General features: G+C 34.1%; 1 protein-coding gene across 4 annotated transcripts in view; it reads right to left on the bottom strand.

Moving 5' to 3' along the window:
- Window positions 1-8,453: 8,453 nt before the first annotated feature.
- LOC129805586 (transcriptional regulator ovo) overlaps window positions 8,454-27,378 on the bottom strand; it is a 56,627-nt gene continuing 37,702 nt past the window's right edge. For 2 of the 4 annotated variants that reach the window (XM_055853614.1, XM_055853616.1), the window contains exons 2-5: window positions 26,606-27,267; window positions 20,186-21,463; window positions 15,853-16,296; window positions 8,454-9,345 (exon numbers count right to left, since the gene is read on the bottom strand). In XM_055853614.1, the coding sequence (XP_055709589.1) occupies window positions 9,160-9,345; window positions 15,853-16,296; window positions 20,186-21,463; window positions 26,606-27,267 (2,570 nt within the window). In that variant the 3' untranslated portion in view covers window positions 8,454-9,159. The remainder of the gene's footprint in view (window positions 9,346-15,852; window positions 16,297-20,185; window positions 21,464-26,605; window positions 27,268-27,378) is intronic. The other 2 variants (XM_055853615.1, XM_055853617.1) reach the window with 1 other exon arrangement.

Raw genomic sequence — 27,378 nt, 5'->3', positions numbered from 1 at the left:
GTCCATTCCCGAAAATATTTATAGCGAAAGTCCGCTGCATCAGTTGCAATGTAGATTTACTACGACGAATTGAGCAATGAGCTATAGATAAGTCTTATCGATAATTTCCGTTAATTACCAAGCATGATTGAAGCGCTTTCACTGGAGGTGTCACACGACCTCCACGCGAGTAAATGCACCATAAGACAGCTTATCTTACGCTCACCCTAATCAATCTTGATCACCGGAACTTGTGCAAATTCAGTATTTTCTGTGTCTAAAAATGACTGACGAAAATATAGGGCTTCCCCACTGTTATCTTGGCGTAATAGCACGTGCTCGATGTTTGATTGTACATGTATCGCTTATATGTTTTAGATCTGTAGAGAAAGGGGACCTCTTTTGGGATTCCTCAGGGATGCTGATCCTCTCAGAGAACAAACAACAATGATCTTTCCCAAAAGCTCTGGAGATAGACTATTGTTGTTTGATCTTTGAAAAGATCAGCATTCCCGATACTTTCGGAAGGTGGTTACCCTGTATTGCAGCAAAAGTACCACCTAAAGTTCTGAAGATTTCAAGTTTTTTTTTTCATGAGAGTTTATAATATCTGTAGCTTTTATGTCTGTGTTGATACTGAAGAACGGTTCGGTTCTCCACTAAATGATTTATACTTTTGAACAAATTTTAGAAGGAATAAGATAAAATTCCACTTTTGAGATCTTAGAAGAAGCGAATAGATTAACACATGACAGACACGAACTTGACTTGATTTTCGAAGAACTTAATGATCTTTAAGATATCCTTTGCTAATGTTAAGCCAATAAATTTTGGCTAATCAAAATGCTGAAAAATAACTCAGTTTTCCAGTAGGGGAAAGTGCTCTCCCTTCGACGTTCATGCCTTCGAATAATGTGATTTTTTTTGTTTTTCGTAAGAGATTTACACTAAATTATCACGAAATTATCAACAATTGATGATAAGCCAACTAATATTTAATAGAAATGTGCAAGTCTCTTAGGAAAACTAAAAGAAAATTCACATTATTCGAAAGCATGAACGTTCGAAGGGAGAGTACTTTCCCCTAGTGGAATTCTGTAACAATATGGCAAAGTCATGCGACAAATATTCATGGTAAATGTATGAGCAGGATAATATTAAATCCCAATGAACATTGAATGGCCATTGCAAGGAACTCTATGAAATTTTTACTTACTGATATGAATAGGATTTTCTACTAATTCTTCCGAACTTAACATGTATAAAAAATTTTAAATTTGTCATATGACGTTGTCATACTGTTACAGAATGTTCCTACAGAAAATCTAAATTCCTTTCATTTACATTTGGAATCTGATATTCCGAAAGAGCCTCGACTAAAAGATTGCTTTTGAATGAACAAATAAATGCGAAGAGCTCAAATTGAATTTCAAATTTTCGATCTAAATTTTTATACAAGATTGTAAAAATTTATTAACTATCACACAAGAAAGTCTTCAATGACTTTCTCAGTGATTATGACGGGAATTGTAATGGAACAAAAATATTACGAGCCACGTTACTTTGATTTTCTCACAACAAAGTGAAAACTTACACATGTTGACAATCGAGAAAATTCAAAATTCGAACGGGAAGTACATCAACCACTGCGTGGACGAAATGAAAAGTAAAAATGTCTGTCTTTTGGCTTTCGAAATCGATCTTCGAATGTCTTTTCTCTTATCCAACTTCCTGCTGTGAATGGAAAGATTGCGCAATGAAACATCTTTTAGATATCACCGAAAATCCGGGATAGGTCCTTACAGTTCTTGGGGTAGATTAGCGTACCCTTCCTTTAGGGATTTAAATTGAAAGTAATTTTAATGACGTAAGAAATACGATTTTCGTAAGCTGTAAGAAAATTTTTCTGCAGTAGAATTTTCTCTAAGAAGGCAGATAAAGCTGAAGGGCAGAATCACATTGACAGTAAATTTCTCACCGTATTTCGTTAATTTACGCAATTTGATTGCAATTCTTACGCAAATTTTCCATTACCGTATTACCTTATCTCATACTCGGTGGCACTAGGTAAAAATAATATAACAAAATTGAAGAAATAAAACGAAAATGCGATAAACGGTAATATTCGTACAGTTTTTTTACTCACCGTTTATCGCGTTTTCATTTTATTTCTTCAATTTTCTTATATTATTTTCACCTAGTGTCACCGAATATGAGATAAGGTAATACGGTAATGGAAAATTTGCATAAGAATTGCAATGAAAATGCGTAAATTAACGAAATACGGTGAGGCTACGACGAGCATTTTATTGTCAATGTGATTCTGCCCTAAAGGTGATGTATATAACGTACAAATGTAAAAGAAACAATCTTCAATTAACTTTTTAATTAATAAAAAGAATTAATTTCAATCATAACCATCAAATTATGATCAATTATAAATGTAACTAATTAACTATCACAGAAATCAAAAGGTGATTATATAACGATAAGAAAGAAATTTTCAAGGTCTGCTCCAGTGACATTAATCCAAATTCGCACTATCTATTCCTGGAAAGCAGTTATCTTCTATTGCTCAAAGCAAATTGTTTGATTATAATGGATGACTGAAATACTTAGAATTGCATCGCTTTAGCGTAAAAGTCACTCACTCACGTTTTCTTTTTTTATCAGTGTAATTGATTGAGGAACCTAATTTCACGTAATTTCACATTTCTTTGGAATTTTGCAATTAATTTAACATATTGCACTGGAAAAGAAGCACATATAATTACAAAAGAACCAAGGAAATAATTAGCAAAAATTGTTTAAAAAAAATAGACCGAAAGAAAAATTTTTACCACTTTATCTTGTCACTAGAACAGATTATTATTTTCTTTTATCTTTTTTTAATGGCTAAATTTGCATATTAAAATAATATATGGAGAATTGTCTATATATAAAGATTGATTGGTTCGATCGGTTAATTTTTCAATTTTCGAACAAATTTGTTTTTCTGAAAAGCTGAATTGTTTTGCAGCATCCTAATTAACTTCGATGCAGTGCTTATGCATCCAAGGCTAAAGAAAATTGCACTACCCAAAATTGTGTGATAGGGGAAGGCTTTCAGACTTCGAAGAGTATATACGAATAAGTGAGGGTCTACTATACACTATACAGTCTCTTGTATTATATCCTGTATCTTGCCCTTAGTTCCTTCCATTTCTCTATCTTCATGAAGAATCGATAATTTAGCATCATTCTTAGTATGAATTTAACCCATGTCAAGTTTCTTGGTTATTCCTGATAATTTTTTTTGCTTGTCTTGCAAACTAATTAAAAGTTATCATGTGAGAGCATTCTTCAAAAGGAATAATTGGAACTTCGCGCAGTTATTAAGTTCTTTGGCAAAAGAAAATGAAATGCAATGGATATTCACTCTAAATTGGTACATGAATTAGGGGCATATCGCATATAGGGTAAGGGCTCATAATTTTAGACAGTCTGCTTATAAGCATCGAAGTTCCAAGTTTGAAGTGGGATATTTTCAATACTAATTGACATTTCTTGTTACTCTCTTTTCAGAAGGATTGTTTAGAAACTTAGCAAGGGTTTATTGTCTTTGTTTTTACTAAAATTAGTCTTAATACGTTTAAAAATGAATTGATATGTAGAGGTGACTTTGGCTCTTATTTTGGACAACTTGTTTATTAATTTGGCCAACTTGGCTGTAAATTTGGACAGCTAATCCGCCTCAATAGAATGCCCATTGTTCTTCATTTCATGAACCAATCTTACCAAGTCCTCTTCCTGTTCATGTAAGGGAAACGTAGAGTCACAAGAAGCCCGGAAACTCTCCATATCATTCATTAAAGTGAGTTGACTTCGATACTCCAAGTACGTGCGGATTCGCTCATTCCCTGACCTTTCCGGGAACCTTTCAAGGCATTTCTCGCTACATCTCTTTCGTAGAGATGATGCTCCTTTGTTTCTCCAGGCATTTGTCCAACCTAGTCATCACAAAAGCTAAAACTTTACGAAATTTCGTGAGAAAAACACCTGTCCAAAATAAGGAGTATCACCTCACTGGTGAATGTCTTAGAAAATTTCCCATTTTTCACACGAAAAGTCTAATTCACAAGGCAAATCTCACTTCAGGTCAAAGGTACAAATCACCACTAACGAGAATCAACACAATATTCAATGAATATTCAATAATATCACTCAAGAAAAGCGAGGAAACATTGTTAGTACTTCACCACAGCTAAACAAGACTGAAGTAAATACGAAGTTCTTTCATATTTCTCGTAAGCAATTGCTCACACTGAATTTTCAACAAAGCAATTTCAACTCAAATCATATTCAAAATTTAACGTATTTAGTGTCAAAATCTTCCAAAAAGAACAAATATTTAGATAGAATTCATTATTCATCAAATATTGGAATAAAAATCCATCATTTTAATCAATTTATTTTTAGTGTCCAATGTTATCCTCAAAGTGTCCAAAATCAGAAACTGGACAAAATTATGAGCCTTTCCCCTACTTCAAATTAATTCCTTGCAGTTGGTCATTTGAGATTGAAGGTAATGTGCAAGCCTCGAGTCTTTGGAAGTGGGAGTGCAAAATACACTCAAAACAAATACACTCAAATTTATTATTAGCCTAATTATTTTGTAATTTCTTCGAGGAAACACTCAGTTCAGGATTTTTACCAAATGAAGGACGAAAAGATGTGTTTGTAATATTTTATATTAGACTAATTTTGGTAAGATCTATAATAACAATTGAAGAAATTGGGTATAATTTTGGAAAACAATAATTATATCGTATTTCCGCTATTTAGAAAAGCTTTAATGTGAGAATTTCATTGATTTGAGTGATTTGGATGCAAAGAAAGCAGAAGAATCCTCATCAAAAACGTCTGCCGATGCGTGGCTCACCCCCTTTCGATCCGCAGAACACACTGCATCCTTGCATTTAAATTTAAACCGATATATTAGTAATTTCCGTAAATAACAAAAGTGTAAATTCACGGAAATAGTTAAATGGATCACTAATGTATCAACTGACATATGAAAAACTACCAAATAAGTATTTTGGGTCTCATATTTTCAGCTAAATACGGAGCATGTCTCTTAACATTCCGATCCGTGATACACTTTCCTTATGTTGCGATGAAGAACCTTTTCTGGATCGATTGTCGACAGGTGTTCAGTAATTTAGTAATTAGCAATAGCGAAAAAGGTCCAGAAAAAAAAGCTAAGCTTGTTGCAAAAATTAATTAGTAAATCCATCAAAAACCGTTCCTTTTAATTCTAAAGGATTTTGAAACAAGGGAGAGAATCAAGCTTAAAAAAAATGAAGATACGTGTGAAGTTCTGAATTAGTTGTTGCACTCGTACTTTTAGACTCTTGCGGATTTTTCAGAACAGTTTCAATAATTACAAATGAAATTACATTTTTTAGAGACTCTATTTTCCAAAAGTAGCTTCACTAGTCTCTTAGGAAAATTCAAAATATATTGATACCCCTTCATAGACCCTTTCATCTGGCGCTAGAAAATCAAAATATATGAAAAATTCTTAAAATATGTGTAATTTTTTTTCATTTTTTAAGAGTTTTCCTAATTAGATTTTTCATCAGATTAAATAAATTTCTGATTTCTTAGTATGAGAAGTACATGGGAGTGCAAGAAGTGCTGGAAGTATTGTCACATTTTCGAAAGTGTTGCGAAATTTGGAAGTGCGAAGGCCTCTTCCATACAAAACGTGGAAGTGCCTGGAAGTGATGTACACATTTTCACCTAAATATCTCCCCCTTGTTAATACTAAATTAATACAATAAGTTTTCGGTGGTATGAAGCAGGATATTCGGTTAAAAAAAAAACAAAATATGTAATATCAGATAAAAAGGTATTGGTCTTATTTTCAGGATACTCCTTTATTTATAATCTAGATCAATTGAACGTAAAAATTCTTGAAAAGAACTTGAATTTCAACTTAAAAAATCGTTTTTGTTTTTACTAAACCGAGACTCCTGCTCACTAAAAGCGTTTCGACAGTCGAAATCTTATGATTCGAATTACGAATTCCTTGATTATCCGCCGTAATCTGTTGATTTGACTTCCATAGATTTTTATTTATCCAGAAACGTAAAAAAAAATCCTCCGTGACCAGCGCAACAGTTTAAATCAAGTAATTGTGCTATTCCAATGAAAACTGAAAATGTTTTTCTAGCACTTTGAGTTGTTTGTGCTTATCACACCGCACAACATCCCATTTTAGTACGTACGATATACCATCCCAGACACTTTCTAGCGTTTACTGATAGCAAAAATATAAAATGTTGCAACAGTAAATTAATAACTTTTGTCTATCAATATTAAAAAAAAACTGGTAAAAGTTAAAACTTCTTTGTGGTTAAGTGATCGTTAAGATGTTTATATCGCCTTGAGGGGTGCTAAAAAGTTAGTCAAATGGAGTATCTGAGTGTACTGAAATTTAATATATGAATTTATTATAGAAAATAATGGATTTCTAGTTTGCTGACCAAAAAAAATTATTGTTATGCCCTAAACACACTTACGACTTAAGCCGAGGGATGGTTTAACCCAATTATAATCAAAATAATGGATTAGACTAAATTCCTATCAGTCTTTCATTGACTAAGTCATTTCTCGGACTTAAGCTGAGAGACAGTTTAGTCAGAAACTAATGGAAATGTGATCTAATCATTATTTTGATTATAATTAAGTTAAGCCGTCTATCGGCTTAAGACGTAAATGTGTCTAGGTCTAGGGCATTAAACTATGTTAGACTTACCTTGAACGCACATTGTAGAGAAAACGACCAAAACGCAAATTGTAGAGAAAACAGGCAAATATCTTTAACCTTCCTGAAATGACCGAAAGACAGACCACCGATGGTTTGTGTCTTGACTAGTCAAAGGCCTATTCGTCCGAATAGTCAGCCGAATGCCAATTTGCACTGCTATAAATAAACCTTCGAGTAAAGAGTGTCCCAAAACTTTTATATTCACTGCAAATGGAAACATATAAACATAATCGTATTTAAATACTTTAGAAAGGTAGAAAACAAAATTCCAATTTAAAGTATAAATTAAAATAAAATGTAAACTGTATTTTCAAGGGATTAAAAAAAATAGAAATAAAGAAACCAACAACATAGAATTTCTTGCCTTAAAAAACAATATTGCAACTGAGAAACACTTTTACAAAAACTTTTGTAGAATTTATTGTATTTTTGAAAAATTAATAAATTTTAGCTCTATCGGAAATGAGTGTTTTTCTTGAGTGGGGATTTATTAAAAGACATATTTTTGTTCTGGTTTTCAGTGAAACTTCTTTATTTTTCCATTTCGGTTCTGCGATTTTTTCTCCATTATAAAAGAAAACATAAATAAAATACAAAAATAGCAATAAATATGTTTATAATAGTTTTTTTCAATATTTTGATGAATTCACTATTTCGAGTTGCTTTTCTTATTTAAATTTCATGTTTTTTTTTTAATTAATGCGTGGATGATACGTCTGAAATGTTCAATGAGTTTTACAAAAGTTTTTCATGTTTTAAATATTTTTAATGTTATGTTTGTTCTTAGTTTATTAGCTAAGATAAATCTTTTTTGTTTATTTAGAGAAAGAATCTTTACTCTTTTTCCTTTAAGTTTTATTTAATACAAATTACAACAATGTTTTTTTCTTCACTAAAAGCTAGATAAAGGTACGTAAAAGCATGATTTTTTTCATTTTCACTTTGAGTTTGTTTTCTCTATTTTTGTTCTTTTCAAAAAGAGATGTTTTTGATGTATTTTTTTTTTAGTTTTTTGTTCGATTTCCAAAGTTTTCTCCCGAAATAGGTAGTTTTTTTGGGTTTTTGTATTTCGAAGCAGTTTTTTAAATTTCTTTTTCTTTAATTTATTTTAATGATAAGTAGAGAAAATGCTGATGTTCAGTGTATTTTTTTCATAGATTTTTCGTTTATTCTTAAAACTAATTACTACACTTTTTGAGTTTTTGCTCATCTCTTTTATAATTAAATTGATAAAATATCAAGTAATAAAATTATTATTTAACCCAGTTTTCCATCACCAAAATTGCACAAAAAACCCGATACTTTGTTTTTAGTTTCACAGCTGACGATGAATATTTGAGTGAAAAAAAGATCTTGCTGAAAATGCTTTATATTTTTTTTGTCCTTTTCTCCACAAAATTCAACCATCAGCTTTTGCAGTCGTTTAAGAGAAATTATTTTTATTTAAAAAAAAATCGTCTGAGAAAATATTTCACGGTGCTTTTCATCTAAAAATATTTTATATTCTTTCTTTTGCAGTTGATTCTTCACAAATTTCGACCACTACTTTTTAGCACAAATTATTAAGAAAAAAATTGGTAAAGTCTTTGAAGAAATTTTGACGATCAAAAGAAAGAAAGATCATTATTTAAAGCTATTTGAAGAAGAAAAAAAAGATCTCTGAAAGCTCTGAAGAAGATTTTATTTAGGAAAATTTTTTTCGTCACAATTAAAAACTAGAAGTTAAATAAAAATATTGCATGGCTGTGTAATGATGTCAAAATGACCTTATTGGCTACCATTGAAGATGATCATTGAAAATCAATGATCACGATCAAGGGTTAGGGATTCTCACTCACAGATTTATAAGATCATTTTGAACTAAATTAAAAAAAAATATCTTCATTAGCAACAGCAACAACAGTCTATTCATCTTTTATTCTTTTGCTTCTTTTTATTTTTATTCTTTTGAATATTTGTGTAGAGTTCATTAAAAAAAAATATATTATTCACTTAAAGTCCTTAAATGAGATTATTATTTAATTCATTTTCGAGAAAAAAATACATAATAGTAAATCAGACTTGAGATGTTGTAAAAATTTTGATTTTACAACATTTTTAATAAAAAAAAATGTAATAGTAAATAGGGGAAAATCTTGGTGAATTCAGAGGGATATTAAGTTCAAAATAAATAAACTTATAGAAATGATCGCTAAAAGGAATAATTCAATGTTGAAAGAATTTCAAAAATAAATGTCTCTGTCGCAATTCCCAAAAAGAATCACTTAAAAGAAAAATTCTGGGGCTCTAATTGGGTCAAAGGGATAAATTTCCAATATTTAGAAAGCAAGAATTTCTAATTTTTTTCTATTGGTTTTTCGCAGGATTCAATTGTGAACTGGCATCGGGAGTTGTCCCAACAGATTGTTGGCAAATTGTGAATTTGTGAATTTGAAGTGGCGCTTATCGTAGAATTTCAGGAGTGCTGGTGAGTATGGGTGATTCTCCTTCAGGTGGAGATAATGAACTTCGGGTTCACTGGTTGTATGACCACATTCTTCGCACACGTACATCTGCAAAATAGAAAAAAAAAACACCACCACAAAAAAAACAGGTAAGATTTGCAAATTTACAAAATTCTCACAAAATCATTTACATATCTCTGCCATAGAAAAAAAACACACCACTAAATTATCATATTTGCCTATAAATTTCGGATAGTACAAAAGAATAACTTTTCTTTTACATTTTTTTTCTCTTTTTTAAAACTCTAATCCTATCAATGATTCCTTAGAATGAGAATTGGTTTAAAGAAAATATTTCCATTTAAATGTAATTTTTGGATTTATTTTTATTTTACATTCAAATAGCTCTGCGAATGAACATTATGGCATTTTAATGTGAATAAAAACTAAAATAAACATTTTGAGATAAAATTAAAGAATATACTTAATAAAATCCCAAATAAAGCCTCTCTTCTGATATTCTTATTCAAAAACAATTTAATAGATTAAAAATATAAATAAAATTGTGCTACTTTACCAATTCTGAAAAAGAAGATATTTATGTTGACGATATTCTAAATATTTATAAAATTCACTTTTGTCAAAATCAGTTTTTTTTCATATAAAGCCCTCTAAGCACACTTATGGCTTAAGGAGAGAGACAACTTACGGGGAAAGTAAAGTTAGATAACAAAAAAGTGACAATAAAATTATCCAAAAATAATTCATTGCCATTTAAGCTAATTTTATTCACGTTTTAATAGCTTTAACAACATGTTATTAAAGCTTTAAAATAATTTCAAGAAAACATTTACCATTAATATTTTGCAGGGGGAAACTCATTCCCATTTTTTCTGACAAGGGTTTCTAGTTTCTCGGGTTTCACGATGCAAAAAGTGGGTTTCTCGGGTTTCGCGAAGCAGAAATTAGGTTTCTCGTGTTTCGCGATGCAAAGAGTAGGTTTCTCGGGTTTTCTCGATGCAATTTTTGGGTTTCTCGGATTTCGCGATGCAAAAATTGTGTTTCTCGGGTTTCGCGATGCAGAAATTGGGTTTCTCGGGTTTTGCGATGCACAGAGTGGGTTTCTCGGATTTCACGATGCAGAAATTGTGTTTCTCGGGTTTCGTGATGCAGAAATTAGGTTTCTCGCGGTTCGCGATGCAGAAATTGGGTTTCGCGTTACAGAAATTGAGTTTCTCGGGGTTTCTGACGAAAAGAATGGGTTTCTATTATTATTAATCGTATCGGAATATATTTATTACACTTCAATCATTTGTTGTATATCTCGTGTTGGAAGCATCTGCTTATCGTAGATCGCTCGAGAGTACTTTCCTCGCAGTATGGACACTCTTTCATGTTCCCGGAGTTTGTTGGGCAGAGGCGGCGCATTTTTATTACGTTATATCACAGTGAAAATGTCTTTTTCTCTAGACATTCAGATCTTTGCACCAGGCGGGACTCGAACTGCCGCCGGGGATCGATCCGCCCAAGAGCCAACGGTCTTGCCTATTGCACCACCGAGATCCCCAATGGGTTTCTTAGGTTTCGCGACGTAAAAAGTGGGTTTCGTGGTGCAGAAATTAGGTTTCTCGGGGTTCGCGATACAAAGAATGGGTTTCTCGGGTTTTTCGATACAAAAAGTGGATTTCTCGGGTTTCGAGATGCAAAAAGTGGGTTTCTCGGGTTTCGCAATGCAGAAATTGTGTTTCACGGGGTTCACGATAAAGAAATTGGGTTTCTCGAGGTTCGCGATGCAGAAATTGGGTTCCTCCGGTTCCTCGGTCCGCGATGCAAAAAGTGGGTTTCTCAGGTTTTCTCGATGCAATTTTTGGGTTTCTCGGATTTCGCGATGCAGAAATTAGGTTTCTCGAGTTTCACGTTGCAGAAATTGGGTTTCTCGGGTTTCGTGATGCAGAAATTGGGTTTCTGGGGTTTCGCGATGCATAAAGTGGGTTTTTCGGGTTTCGTGGTGCAGAAATTGTGTTTCTTAGGGTTCGCGATGCAGAAACTGTGTTTCTCGGGTTTCGTAATGCAGAAATTAGGTTACTCGGGTTTCGCGATGCAGAAATTAAATTTCTGGGGTTTCGCGATGCAAAGAATGGATTTTTCAGGTTTCGCGAAGCAGAAATTGGGTTTCTCGGGCTTCGCGATGCACAAAGTAGGTCTCTCGGGTTTTGTAACATGCGTTTTTCTGAGTCTAAAATTCGCCCGAAATTGTCACTCCGTTGGATGGAGAATTTGGGAATTGTCCCGGTTTTGTGTGTTTGTGTTTGTGCAAATCCGGGAGGAGAAAGTGGACAAACTGCTGTGGTCTCTTCCTCTGCTGAGAGGCTTTTTGGTGATAAGTCTAGTAACCGTGCGCACGAGTGTAGTATTGCGTTCTGTGTGAAGTGTTGCAGGAGATTACACCTATGGGGGCTCACGAATCGGGGCATCTCGAGAAGGATGTCAGGGAAGTCTTGGCCGGAGCTCGTCAAGACGGTTTACACGAGGCTGTTGGATATCACAAGAGCGTCACTACAAGAAGTTACGTCAATTTAACGTGGAATCGAATTATCACTTCCACCGTGTCATCGCCCCCGTGGGTGGAGTGCAGCCCCTAAGGGGGTTACTTCGGGGAAACACCGTCCACTTGTCTTCCTGGGGGGAAGGTAGGGGAGGCGAAATAATCTGAAGGAAGTGATCTCTAGGAAAGATGCCTTAAGAGACGAACTCCGGAATTTTAACTGCCTAATCTCGGGAAAAGTTGAGGAATTTATCTCCAAGGCACAATGAGCTTTGTTATTTAATGTTTCATGTTTCGAACCCCTTTAACGTGAACTCAAAAATTAAATTAATTCTAGTACATTAAAAATTCTTGTTCAGAAGTTAAAATTAAAGTCTCTAATTTTTTTTTAAAATTTCTAAATAAAATAGTTTCTCATTCATTATTAAAATTAATTTCTTGTAATTTCAATAAAATTATCATTATAGTTTCGCGAAGCGTTTCTGGGGCAATTGACAAGGGTTTCTCAATATGAGTTACCCCTTGATATTTTGCTAATTTTTCAATTATAAGACACAATGTTGCGCTTTAACTTGATCAATTAACAATTAAAAATTTATCAAGATTAAAATATTCAAACATTCTCTGTCAAGGAGACAATCAATCAACTCTATCAGATGCAAAGATATTCATTAACAATTGGCTTCTAATGATATTCTATTGAGATTAATTATCACAATCATTGAGCTCTAGTTTTTAAGGCAATTTTTACTACCTCATTTCATTGGTTGATCTTGAAAAGGTGTTTTACACAGATTCATTCATTCTTAGTCCGAATAATAAATAAAGCATAGAGGCTAATGATTTCTGTCTTTTTATTTTGCACCATTCGTTGATTTTCTTACCGAAATGGGGGGTGTAAGAGGCCCTTCGCGCAATGGCTGCCGCATTTGCCCATTTTGAACCAAAACCGAAAAATCAAAAAAAAAGAAGCAAAATTGCACGAAATTGGGTTTGAAATTTGAATTGGTACTTCAGTTGCCATATTCGTAAGACCAGGACTCAAGGAAGTTTTAACGAAAGAAATGGCTCACCGATTAGCGATTTTATTCAAATGACGAACTAAAATCTGAAATGTTGGCATATTTTGGAAAGTTTTCGAAAGTCTTCTTTTTGGACGGGATAAAAAAGTTGGATAATAGTTGAAAACGCTATATCGACTTGTAGAGAAATTATCTTGACAAATAGAACTGAACTTGACCAAAAAAAATTTTTTTTACTTAGTCTAAGGGACTTTTTGACCTAAGTGTTAGATCTCGAACTAAGAAAGATATCGACTTGTGGTTTTCGGCAAAAGTTATATATCGGGTGAAAATTACAACTTGGTACATTGACTAACCACACCCACACTGAGAAAAAAAGGGTGCGATTAACTTTTTTCCTCGTAACTTTAACACTTTTTAGGTTTAAAAATATATCAACATTTTTTAATTTTAATTTTACACCTTTTTAAATGTAAAATTAACATGAAAAAGGGTAACTTTAACCCACAATACACCTAAAAAGGGTAATATTTACACCGATTTCGGATCAATATTGCTGGGTAAAATTAACATTTCCGGAATGTTATTTTAACTTTTTCGGATTTCTCTCATGTCAGTGCAGCTGTAAGGGTCCAAATAAAAATTTCTTAAAATGGCCATAACTCCGGTTCTAATTTCCAGAATTAAAAAAAAATGAGGGCATTTTGGAAATATCTCCTGAAATGCTACTTTCCCTTTTAATATCGCAAGTTCATAAAACCACCGCTAGGGGCGCTATTATTTAAAAGACAAATTCTCAATTTTCTAAGTTAAATAACTCAAAAACACCATTGTGCATCGGACTCAAATTTTAGTATGTTGTAGCTGCAGATTTTGCCTCATAAGGAGTCAAGTTTCAAAATTTGACCGGCCTATATCTCCGGTACTAATGACAATTTTGGTCTAATTTTTTTTTTTATGAGTGACAGTTTAAAGTCACCATAGATAAAGCTGCGATAGCGTCAAAATACAAACGTATTTTTCTCAAAAATCCCATTGTTCAAGTTCAAGTTATTCAAATTTTAGAATGTTGTAGTGTAGGCTATGAAATTTCCAAAAAGTGGCGTGAGTTCACTGAGGTTACAGTAGAATCGGAAATATGAGGGGTCAAATTTTACAAAATTCAAAACGCCATATCTCCGGTTCTATTTGATCGATTTTAACGAGTGTGGGCGCAAATTAAAGGTCTCGTAAACCGCTACAACTTTCTGGAATATTTGAACTTTGTTGAACCAAAGCTAGGGGCTCTACAGTTGAAAAACTAATTTTCATATTACAAAAACTCAATTATCTCGACTGCCGCTTAACCGATTTTGATGATTGCTTCGGCATAATTAAGTAGGTAGATAGATAAATTTATTCATAAACAATGCTTGCAATGTACAGTTCTGTTTTAATGAGATCCTGTGTAGTTTTCAACGTCCACCGCCATCTTAGCGCTGGTACCCAACCTCCATAGCAAAACGGTGGAAAAATTCTTTCTCAGATTGTATATGCCAACCATGTAACAACATCTTCGAATTTTTTGAGTATACAAAATCTCAATAAAAAAAGAAAAAAAACAGAAGATTCTGCTGTATTGTAACTTCACTGTTTTAGAGAATTTTGAGAGGTTATAACTTGTAGAAGAATAGTATGCAGGTGTTGATATGACCGCTTTTACTCGACTACGTTATTAAAAATAAGTTTTTAAAGGAATGATAAATTCAACCATTCTTTGATATTGTCGTAGTTTGTCACATGGACAAAATGCCCGCTATGGTCAAAAAACGTGTTTTATAATAAATAAATTGAATTATCTCGGCTACCGAGCAACTAATAAGATCACTGAGAAAAAAAAGAGGGTGCGATTAACTTTTTTCCTCATAATTTTAACACTTTAGGTGTAAAAATATATCATCATTTTTTAATGTTAATTTTACACCTTTTGAGGGTAAAATCAACATGAAAAAAAGGTAACTTTAACCCCTAATACACATAAAAAGGGTAATATTTACACCGATTTCGGATGAATAATGTAGGGTAATATTAACATTTCCTGAATGTTATTTTAGCTTTTTCGGATTGTTCATTTTTGTTCATTTAAATATTTCATCCTTTACAATTCTTCTAAACATGCCAAAGACCAATTATACTGGTCGTTTTTGTAAAATTGTTTCAAAAAGAGTACACCAAAATGTGCATTATACCTTCTCTACACAGAAAAAAATTATTTTTTCAAATTATTTGCAAATGTTTGTGAATTCCTACCGGATACTTATGAAATGCTCATAAATCGTATAACCCACAAATAAGTTCGTAAAGTTTTGTATTTTTCCACAAACATTGTTGATATGATCATCACTTTACGAACATTTATTATCCTTTTACAAACAGAAAAGTATTCGTAAAATTTTGTCAATTGTCGTAAACTTTTGCCAGATAAAAAAAGTGTACGAACAAATGTTTATAAGAGAATAAAAAAAATGTTCTTCAAGTGATCATGCTACTAACGATGTTTTGCGAAAAAATTCAAACTTTTATGAACTTGTTTGTGGGTTAAACGGGTTATACGATTTACGAGCATTTCGTAAGTCCCAATAAGAATTCACAAACATTTACGAACAATTTTCCGATTTTTTTTGCCGTAAACTGAAATTTTTTTGTTAAGTGAAAAAATGGATCTTGCTAAAATTTTGTCAAAATTTTGTTTTTTACCAATTTGACAAAACTTTTTCTCACATTTGATATGGAAAAACATACTTTTCACAAACTTTTAATCAGACACAGTTGGCCACCGATTGGACAATTTGTTTTTTTTTTCAAAGTTGAAGTAGTGGAATCATATTAAAGTACAAGCTAAAAGCCTCTTGGCAATGTTTCTTTGTTCCCTTAAATCTTAAATGATCTCAAAATGGATCATTTTTATCTTGAAATTGAAATATCGCGGTGTGTGTGTTTTTTTTAATTGTCGAGACAGAGAAAACTCGCGGAAATGACCTGATGGACAAATTGAATAAAGTGGCTCACCTTTGTGCGTCTCTCCTTGTAGGCATACTGGTGCTGCACCCCGTGCACCTTGAGACAGTGTGACTCGAGGGAGCAGCGCTGCGTGAAGGATTTCTCGCAGAGATTGCACTTGTAGGGCCGGACGCCGGTGTGGGTGCGCGTGTGGCGCTTGAGGTCGAAGGTGTCATTGAAGCCTTTGCCGCAGAAGGTACAGAGGTACCTCTTGATGTCCGAGTGGCACTTCATGTGACGATTGAGGAGCCTCTGCAGTGTAAATGTCTTTGAGCAGATCCTGCAGACAAATTTATTGGGATCATCCTCAGATACTGGACACGCAGCACTGCTGTGTTTGCTCTTCTCCTCATCCCGAAGCCGATGACCGTGAGTATTCTCAATGGCCAGAGGATTCTTGATCCCATGACCCCCATTCACAAATTCCAATTGCACTTCTGCGGGTAGTCCCAGCTGTTGAGCCCATATTGGGTGCAAAAAAAAGAAAATAAAAAATACACAATTTACAAAGGATTTTCCCCGGGGAGAAGCCTGCATTTCAAGCAGAAAGCTGGCATACAAATTTTTCGATTGATTTCAGGAGACACAACAGATAAAACAAGACTTTTCACAAGACAAGTTTTTTTTTCCTTGTTTCACAAGAATGGCCAACGGAGGGTTCATCCACTCGGAAGATTGATAATGGAACATTATTTACAAACCAAAAATAAAATAATGTTTTCCTAAGCAATATTCTTGGTTTTTGTTGAATTGGCCCAAGTGAAAAATTTTCCAATTACTTTTTTGTTTAAAAAAAATACAACTTTTTATTAATTTCAAAGGGGGACATATCTGGCAGATTAAATTAAAACAGTGCAGTGATAACAGTGATAATATAAAAGAGTAACATTTTCCATATAGTTTTTTTTAGACTTTATATTTTTATAGTCGCGATTATTATTCAAGCTGAAAAGAAGCAGTTCCATCGTTTTGGCTCCGTAATAGATTGGTCACCAACGCTAAGACGGTGGTGGACACATAAACCTCTTGCCTGTTTATTATGCCTGTAATGGTGTCTACACACCATTTTCGTCAAAAATTGCCTCTTTTAAAAAATTCTGACGTTTCTGCCTACAAGGATAGGGGAAATTTTCTTTAAAAAGACATTTTTTAAAGAAATTGCTCATAGTGTGTAGAGGCCATAAGAGACGTACAACAGTTTCAAAGGAAGTTCCATTTTTAAATAAATAAATAAATAAATATTTTACGGGTTTTGGAAAGAATTACGAGCAAAAAAAATTGTAAAAATATAATAAATATCAAGATACAAATAAATACGTCCTACCTTAATCTTGATCGTACCCATGAAATAATTTTTCGAATACGTTTCGAAAATATGGAACAATTTCCATTTAATAAAAACCAAGAATTTACTACAAAAAATACGTAGAATTTTTTCTACGTTGCAAATAATGTTTTGTAATGCCCGTAGACACACTTTCGACTTAAGCCGAGAGACGGCTTAACATAATTATAATCAAAATAATGATTGGGCTAAATTTCCATCAGTTTTCTACTAACGAAGACGATTTTCGGCTTAAGTCGAGTGTCGGATTAGTCAGAAACTTCCAGAAATGCAATCTGTTGATTATTTTAATTATAATTACGTTAAGCCGTCTCTTGCTTAAGTCGTAAGTGTATTTAGGGTATAACGAGTATATTATTCTTTTATTATGTAAAGTTCTTAATTTGGTAGTATAGTACATTCTCTTAAGTTCGGGTATTTGGGACCGAAATTTCAGCCGAATTACAAAGAAATTCAGACGCGAAAACTGAAGTATATAAATAAACAAAAAACTGTTCGAAAAACAACGATTTTTTAGTCACCTATATACTAAAATTAAATTTCACAATACTCCTAAGAATTCTGAATTCTATGAAAACCATCAATAATGAAAAATTATAAAAATAACTTAAGAAAAACCATGAGAAATTTGAGCATATTTGCTTCATTCGGTAATTACAAAAAACTTGAAAAATTACGATATTTTTTTAATCCAACTGTTATCCGAATTAAAAAGTATCCCGATGTTGGAAAGCTGAATTAGCAAAAGTCATTCGATGAATCGATCGTCGAACAATTCGAAAACAATAAAAAATATAAGTAAAGGAAGCTAGCCCTATCCATAAAATTTAGATCCACAATCCAAATTTGTTTTGTTAATCCAAATTATACTATGGCAAAGCTCTGTTTTCTTTAGAAATTTGCGAAAAATAGCGTTCCCAATGCAGTCCCACCTCCCTCTACTGAGATATCGTGAAAAGTTTTTCGAAAGCATCGCAAGATGTTTTCGAAATCGATTGCGATGAAATCCAAATCGATTTTATCGCAAGACATTTTAAAATCACCGAAATTTTTCATTGTTTTTATATTATGAAAAATATTCTAAATAAATTTAATAGATTTTGAAAAATTGACAATAAATAAAACTGTACATATTTATTTTGTTCATTGTAACAAAATTAATTAATTAAAAAATGTTTTATTGACTTTAAAGACCTCGAAAATATTATAAATATCAAAAGCGTTTTCGAAAACAGTGTAGACGTCGCGAAAAACTTAAAGAAAAACATCTGAATCTTTTTTTGAATTCCAGAAGTAGTTTTAAAAGCTTTTAAATTTCTAAGAATGTGATGCTATAAGAGCAACGGACAATTTTGAGAATGTTGCTCGAAAGTAAAGAAAAAGTCGAAGACAATTCGATCCCAATTCAAAATGCTTTCGAATATAATTCGTGCATTTCGAAAATAATTCAAATATAATGGTGAAGGCACACCTTTTCAATTGAGTGAATTTTACTCTTTCAAACTGAGATAATATATGTTTGTCTCTGTCAAATGAAAATTAAAATTTCAATTTCAATTTCAATTTGACAGAAAAAGACAAACATATCTGATTTCAGTTTGAAAAAGTAAGAGGTAAAATTTCAATCAATTCAAATTCACTGAATTGAAAAGGTGTGCCAGCGCCATAACAAATAAATTTGTTAGAAGTCATAAAGATGTTTTTCTAAAGAATTATCCACTTGTAATTTAAATTAAATATTATTTGCCTTAAAATATTTTAGTTCGCAGGGGATTTGCTGTCGACAAGTCTACTTGCCATTGATGTAATCCATTATATCTTGCTTTTTTGATTGACAAAATTTTGAAAATAATTTAGCTTACACTGATAAAAATAAAAGGGTCAAATTGACTTTTTTCAACAAAAATGGATCATATTTGATCCTTTGAAAGGTTCTTTTGAATCTTTTGAAATTTTATATAAACATTTATCATAATAGAATATGTTTTATCGTAAATTTATTACTCTTATCATATTTCTCTCATCTCAGCGAACACCACAGATGACTATTTAATTTTTTTATTAGTTTATTTCGGAGGTAAATAGGTGTCAAAACAGTGACCTTTTCGAAGGATCATCGGTGACCCTTTTTATTTTTACCAATGTAGAAATTGTAATGCGACTAAAATATATTGAAGAATCAAATAATTAATTTGAGGTCGATAGTCCATAAAAACTAATCACAAAATTATTGTGAATAATTTTTTGATTTTAGAAATTTACGAATGAGAAAATTTTCTATCAAATATTTCAAATATAGGGATTAATTTCTAAATAAACTTCAAATTGCGCGATTATTCTACTTCGTAGATATTACGGCGTTATCACACTTGCGCATTAAAATTTTATTGTGATTCACATTAATTGTCGTTTGTAAGCGCCCAAATATGTTATTTGTGTCTTTGAGTCACTTAATATTTGGGATTTTTCTATTTATTGATAAAGAAGTGGACTTGGCTTGCAAAAGTAAGTTTAATTTACCTAAAGCATAAATATTTTTCACATTAAAAAATTAATGAGAAAATCGCATTAGTTTTTCGCATTAATGCTATAAATCAATTTATATCAAATTTTGCGGGCCAAGTCTACCTTTTATCAACAAATAGATCAAATTTTGAATATAAAATGATTCAAACACACAAATTACACATTTGGACTCTCACCAGCGACAATTAATGTGAATCATATTAAAATTTTAATGTGCAAGTGTGATAACACAGTTAGACAAATTGAAGTTATCGCAATAATTTAGAAGCTAAATAAAATTTCTCTTAGATATGTCCCCCTTTAATTTTCACAAATTTAAAGTAGATTATTGAATATTTCCTTGATATTATTATTAGAAATTTTAGATTAAAAAAAAATAAGTAAGAAAAAATGTAATGAAAGAACGTGAGAGCGATAAACCCTCGCGATGTTGTGGCCTGGTAGAAATCAGTGGAGAAATTTGATGCTCACCCTTTGCTGCAACAATTGCATTTTGGTTTCGCTAACTAACGGTGACGTCTCCCGTCTCACACTTACGGACTGGATGATGGGCTTGGTGTCGGGTGGTGTTGTCGATGTCCCATCCAGCGATGTCACTCCGCTGGCCGGGGACGGTAGACTGATGTTGCTCTGCGAGTCCAGATCGATGCTGGGCTGCGAGGTAAAGTTCAATTGCACTGGATGTGACTGATGATCTGGCAGCATCTGGTGGCAGTCACGCTGCTGCTGGTAGCCAGGAGGTGGGTTACTTTCTGGTGGATGATGGTACAGTCCCTTGCCATTTGGCATCACACCGAAACTGCGATCGTACATGGGTCCACCACCATTTCGGCCCATGCAGAAATTCTCAGGGAAGGGCTCAAGGCACGAGTCCACGGGCGTAATGGACACGGAATCGGGCGTTAGGGAGGGCGTTGATGACAGTTCCAGTTCATTACCGGGACTGGGTTGATCATCACTGGGCAGTCGCTGCAGGAAACTGGACAGATCCACGGCGTCCGTCAGACTGTCCAGGAGAGCATGTTCGGCTGGTGAGGAAAATGTCAGGGTAGCTGTGAATTGCAGCGGATCCACAACATTTCCCGACAAATCCACCATCATTGAGTCATTGACGTCATAGCCGGAATAGGAATTGGGCATGAGGTTGGAATTAAGGGATAATTGATCCATTTTGGTATCATAATCGAGATCCTGCTCGTCTTTCAGATGAATCCCATAAGCTGCATTCTGTAGCATTGAGTACTGCTTCCCTCCATGAGTCGTTGTATCCGTATAACCGCTTAGATTCGTAAGTTCTGCACTTCCATCGCAATCCATGCCCATGTTACTGTTCATCAGGTATCCATTGTGTCCGATGAAGTTACCATTGGCCGCATTGTAGGCATTCATGCCACCCTGACCACCTTTTAGACTCTCATAGAACGGTGGCAGGGATCCCGTTGGAGGACTATTTGGACCATAATTTGATCGTCCATCCCTACCGCCCATTCCTCCTCCAGCTCCACCGCCGCCTCCGCTCACTCCTCCGCCACCGCTCACACCATTCCCACCCCCACTGGCACCTCCACCACCTCCAGAAGATCCTCCGAAGTTGATGGAACCTCCGCCGCCACTCGAACTCTGACCACTCTGATTGCCATTGCCGCTATTGACGGAACGACCATGACCAGCGGCAGCAGACATGATGCCATTGATCTTGCCCAATCCACCGGCACGGTGGAACAAACGCATTGAGAAAACGGGTCGCAGCTGCAGATGAAACAAAAATATTCGTAAAGATTTCATGCATCCCCAATAACAACCCAATTCAGGACGAATAGAGCATACGAGCATAAACTCGTACACAAAATAACATTCCGGAAATTTAATTTTACCCTGCAGTATTGATCCGAAATCGGTGTAAATATTATCCTTTTTAGGTCTATTAGGGGTTAAAGGTACCCTCTTTCATTTTTATTTTACCTTTAATAAGGTGTAAAATTAACATTAAAAAATGTTAATATATTTTTATACCTAAAAAGTGTTAAATTTTTGAGGAAAAAAGAGATGGCAAAGCGTCCCAGCTTTGCGGAATGCTCGAACCCACGAGGCAGAGCTCACTGTGAATTAGCTTTTTGCATAATCTTTTGGAATCACTGATCTACTAGAGATTAAATTGATTCATAAATCAATCACAAAAGCATTTGAAAATCAAAAAATCGGTACTTAACCGATTCATTATCGATGAAAATCGATGCAGCCGGATTCTAATTTGCAAAACTTTTCTAAAAAATCAAATTTTAAGTAAAAAGAAAAATGAGCCTTCCAAAGTAGTTGACCTTTGACCTTCAATAATTCAAAATGGCGAATTTTCCGGTCATAAGTATGTTTGGGCGAAATGTTCAACTGGACTAGCTCTAAAACATATCCGAAAATCATTGAAAAAGCTTGGGCCAATTTTTAGAAAAATCGAACAACATTTTTCTTAGGGAATATTACTAAAAAGGGGATGTAAAATTATTCTAAAATCGGTTATTAACCGGTTCATTACCGATGAAGACCGATGCAGACGGGTTCGAAATTACAATATCTTTCCAAAAAACCCAAATTTAACCAAATCGGTTATATAATCGGTTAACCAATGGGTCCTCCAAAGTAGTTAACCTTTGACCTTCAATAATTCAAAATGACGAAAAAGTATGTTTGGGGGGATGTAAACATATCCGAAAAATTCTAAAATCGGTTATTAACCGGTTCATTACCGATGAAGACCGATGCAGACGGGTTCGAAATTACAATATCTTTCCAAAAAACCCAAATTTAACCAAATCGGTTATATAATCGGTTAACCAATGGGTCCTCCAAAGTAGTTAACCTTTGACCTTCAATAATTCAAAATGACGAATTTTCCGGTCATAAGTATGTTTGGGCGAAATATTCACCTGGACTAGCTCTAAAACATATCCGAAAATCACTGAAAAAGCTTGGGCCAATTTTGAGAAAAATCGAAAAACATTTTTCTTAGGGAATATTACTAAAAAGGGGATGTAAAATTATTCAAAAATCGGTAGTTAACCGGTTCATTACCGATTATGACCGATGCAGTCGGGTTCAAAATTTCAATATCTTTTCAAAAAATTCAAATTTAACCAAATCGGTTGAAAAACGGATCCTCCAAAGTGATTGAACTTTGACCTTCAATAATTCAAAATGGCGAATTTTCCGGTCATAGATATGTTTCGACGAAATGTTCGCCAGGACTAGCTCTAAGACATATGCAAAAATCATTGAAAAAGCTTGGGCCAATTTTTTTGCAAAATTGGAAAAACCTCATTTTTGACCTATTTTTGAGGCATAGGGAACGTATGAAAGGGGAGGGGGGAAAAATAAAGAGATTGGGCACGAGATAATGTCATTTGAGGAAAGGTCACCGAAGACCGGAAGTCGATATCTCTTACCGTTTAAGCTCCAGAACAGTGCAAAGTTGAAAAAAAAATCGATTAACTGCTCTCTCTTTGAGTTCGAGCAGTAAAATGTTAATCGCACCCTCTTTTTTTCTCAGTCTATGATTTTTTCTTATAAAATTCGAAGGTTTTATTAATGAAAAAATAAATAAATAAACCACGATAATGGCCTTTTCAGACCTGTGGATTATGCCATAAACACACTTACGACTTAAGCCGAGAGACGGCTTAACATAATTATAATAAAAATAGTAATCAAATTACATTTACTTCAGTTTCTCACAATTGTACCCGATCTTGATGGATGCAAAGGAAAATTTTCTGTGCTTTGAGAATTTATTCCAAATCCATATTTTTTTTACCGCTTCTTAGATATTTTGAATATCAATTAAGTAATAAAAAAAGAACTGACAAAGCTAACCCTTAAAAGTACAGTAGACTCTCTCTCAATTGGGCATTTGGGGCGAAATGTCATCCGGTTTATCGATAGATTTGGGCATCAAAGCCTTTGTAAATTCCACAAAAAGCGCTCAATTATAGAGAATTACGATAAAATAGAAAGAACTACAGCGAATTTGAGCGAATTAGCTTCATAATTAAACGCGAAAATTGTCAACAAAATTTTTCGCCCGATTGAAAAAGAGCCGATTGACTGAGAATCTACTGTACTTTCGCATGTTTTGCATCATTTACCAGTTACCGGTTCTCAACCGATTTGAACCGATTCATAAATCACTCAAAAGATCCCCAAAATATTTTTAGCCGTGCTATCACATTAAGATTTTCACAATTTAGTTTTAAATTCAATTGAGCCAATTGAGCATTATAAAATTTCTAGAATCTACTTGAAAATTCTCAGTCAGGACACATTTTACAAGAAATTTACTCAATTTTAAATAGTGCCGCGAGATTTTTGATTGTGAATTACTCCGGAAAAAAGTGTAAATAGTACTTAAAATGTCTTATAAGTCATTTATCAAGTTATGCAAAAGAATCCCCAAAGCCAGAAGAAAGGGTTGTATTCAAGGGGGCTCATGGAGAGACTCTCATACAGTCGTCTTGAAAATCTGTATAAAGTCATCCCAACTGCGATTTCTTGACACAACAATTTCCTTCGAATTGCTTTGGAGGAACTCCATCAATTTACTTCCGATACTGAAGCTTCACTCACGTACTAGTTTATCACTAATCACTGTACTTATTTTATTTATTTTTTTTTATTTAAATTTAGTAAGAACAATTTGGTTCAAAAGGCTACTAGTTTAACTGCAATAAAATTGAAATTAATGAGCAATTTTAAAATTTTAATTTGCTGAATTAAAATTTAATTGAGCAACCACAAATACGCTATCTCAGCATGTTTAAACATGTTTTGGTGAGCCAAATATTAGTTTATATCAATAAATAAGTGAAAATTATTCAATTTAAACGACTTTTAATGAAAAATAATTCATAGGAACAATTCATTTGAAAATTAAATTGAATTTACAAATTGAAAAAATCCTAGTGTGATAGCACGGTAAGAGTAATAAAAGTGATTTTCGGGCGAAAATTACTTATCGATCCACTACCAGTTTAGAACTGTTTTGAACAGATTTATAAATCACTCAAAACAGTGCCCAAAATACATTTCAGGAGCAATATAAATTAATTTCCAATAAAAATTAGTTATCGGTTATGAATCAGTTTATTACCGGTATAGAACCGATTAGTATCGGTTCAGCTTTATCGAAGATTCCAAGACCTTTCCAACAAGCCAAAATATGACCCCATTTGCTTGATAAATGTGCTCTTTAGAGCCTTTTTAAACTTTGACCTTGAAAAATCTTTATTAAAAATATTCAACAGTATATTCGTATATGGACGAATGTCCGTCTAGGTGATGTAGGGGAAGGGGAGGAATTGAGGAGTATGTTAACGATCCTTGGGTCGACTTCCGAAGGTCCCAAGTCCCTAGTCGCTATCTCTAACCATTTAGTGTCTAGAGCTGGCGCTAGCCGGACGGACAAACGGACAAACAGCGTAACATTTCTGAGAAAGTGTCTGAAACCCAATGATTTGTTGACAAAAATGGTCTCCGGGGAGTGGAAGGGAAGAATTTGGGGGGGGGTAGTGAAAAAATAGAGGGACTATGATATACTGCTCTCTCCGTGGAGTTCGAGCAGTAATTTGAAAGGTTTTTTTTCAAAATTTTATCTAGGGTAAGTGTGCCAAATTTCGACATAGTTGCATGCAAGCGCCAAAGTCTCAAGTTTGAAATGTAATATTTTTAATATAAATTGAATTTTTTGTTACATTTTTATAATAATTAGTGTTTTGCTTGGAATCTTGTAGACAGTCCATCGTCTTTACTTTCTCTAAATTCTTTCTTAATACATTTTAAAATGAATAAAAATGTAGACATAACATTGGTGGCCACCTTCATTTTCAGAGTTCCTTGCCCTTCCGGAATTCTTCCAATGTTTTTTTTTTTTCAAATCATCTTGTTCGTCGAAGCGACATTTCTTATTATTTTTTGCATTGTATAATTTGTAGAGTAGGCAAAAACTAAAAATTCATGGAAATTCGAGGAGCAAAAAATGTGGCCGAAATTGCAAGCCGGCCGGAATTTGGCACACCTACCCTAAGTTATTGTAAAGTTTATTACATTTAGATTTTTAGATTAAGCACTTAAGGCTGTTTATAATTTTAAAATTAAACATCCTTTTTAGAGAGTAAATTGCTGTTCAGACTTAAGGTTTAGCCCAGTTACTGAAGGTCACATAACCGTAAATAACAACCAATTTTATTGATTTTTTCCGAATCGATGATTTGCATTTGATAATTCGATTTAACGTTTTGTTTTTTTTTTTTCAAAAAATATTGATAGATAAGAAATTGGAAGCAGTTAATCCATATGACTAAGCCTTAAGTCTGCAACCCGTATAAGAATCAAATTTCAAGAATGAATCGACCATGAAGCTTGAATCGTCATCGCAAAATAATTTTTTGAAAATTATGCCCAGCGCACAATAATATTGATCCTTACAGGACGATTCAGTCATATCGATCATAACATAATTTTTATCAATTCGAAAATATAAATAAAATACATGATTTTTTGAATTAAATTAAAAATTTCAATAATACTTTATTTAATTCGAAGAAAAATTAAACAATAAGAAAATATTTTGAAAAAAAAAAAAAACAATTAGTCAAAAGCAACGCATAATGCCCAACGCACAATCACTTTTGTTCTGTAAACAGGTTTTTGACATTTCAATGAGAGTGAATGAAACATAGATCTAGTCATCTCGCTCACTCTTATAGACAATTTTGAAAACATACAAACAAATTGCTCCAAAGTAATTTCAAATTGAAATCGTGGGCCAGGATTCCTGGCCATATTGCCTTCAATCGATTGATTTCAAAAAAGGGGAAGAGATCTAATAAGAGTACATCTACTCACCACAATGGCGCTGCTACGTCTGGCCTCACGGGATTTTTTCTCTGCCTCGCGCTCGTCAAATTCGTCTGTGCGCTGTTTGGGAATGTGGTAGTCGATGGGATGCTCCTGTTCTGGTTCAAGATGCGCCGCCAGCATAGATAGGGGCACTTTGACGTCCGTGGGATCGTCCTCCTTTCGCTGTGGCCCAGGCGGACACTTGGGATTGGGTCTGGCGGGTACGAGAGTGGACTGTGGCTTAGTGGATGGTGTGCGCTGTATCACAGAACATCGCACCGCTGCCTCTGGGGGCTGCGCTGGACTGGGTTTGCTATCACTGCTGATCACCTTGCTGGAGGCCGTGGTTGATAAATTAATGAGCTTCTCCTCGGGCACAATGGGCTTTTCTTCCACCAGTACCACACCTTTGGTCTCCTTCTTGGGATCTTTCCGAGGCGGTTGAAGCCCAGGTTTGGGGTATTCTTTCCTTTCGGCCTGAGTCAGAATATGACTCCGACTGCCGTAGGGAATGTCACCACCCAATATGGATGAAATGAAGCGCCTGGCGGGGGGAAAGGGTCGATCGGGTGCTTTTTCACTGCTCTGGGCTGGTGTGCGATTTGTGGAGGATTCGGGAGCAGGTGGACTCGGTGAGAGACGATTCCCCTCGGCAAATATATCTCGAACTGGAATGGGGGGCAATAAAAAAAATAGAAGTTACTTACGACGTTCTTCTAAATGGTATTCTTCCCCTAAAAAAGAACCCACTGTCTTTTGCTCACTAAATTGTCCAGATG

This window comes from Phlebotomus papatasi, chromosome 3 (assembly GCF_024763615.1).
Source record: "Phlebotomus papatasi isolate M1 chromosome 3, Ppap_2.1, whole genome shotgun sequence".
NCBI lineage: Eukaryota > Metazoa > Arthropoda > Insecta > Diptera > Psychodidae > Phlebotomus > Phlebotomus papatasi.
This window is presented reverse-complemented; position numbering and strand designations above follow the sequence as displayed.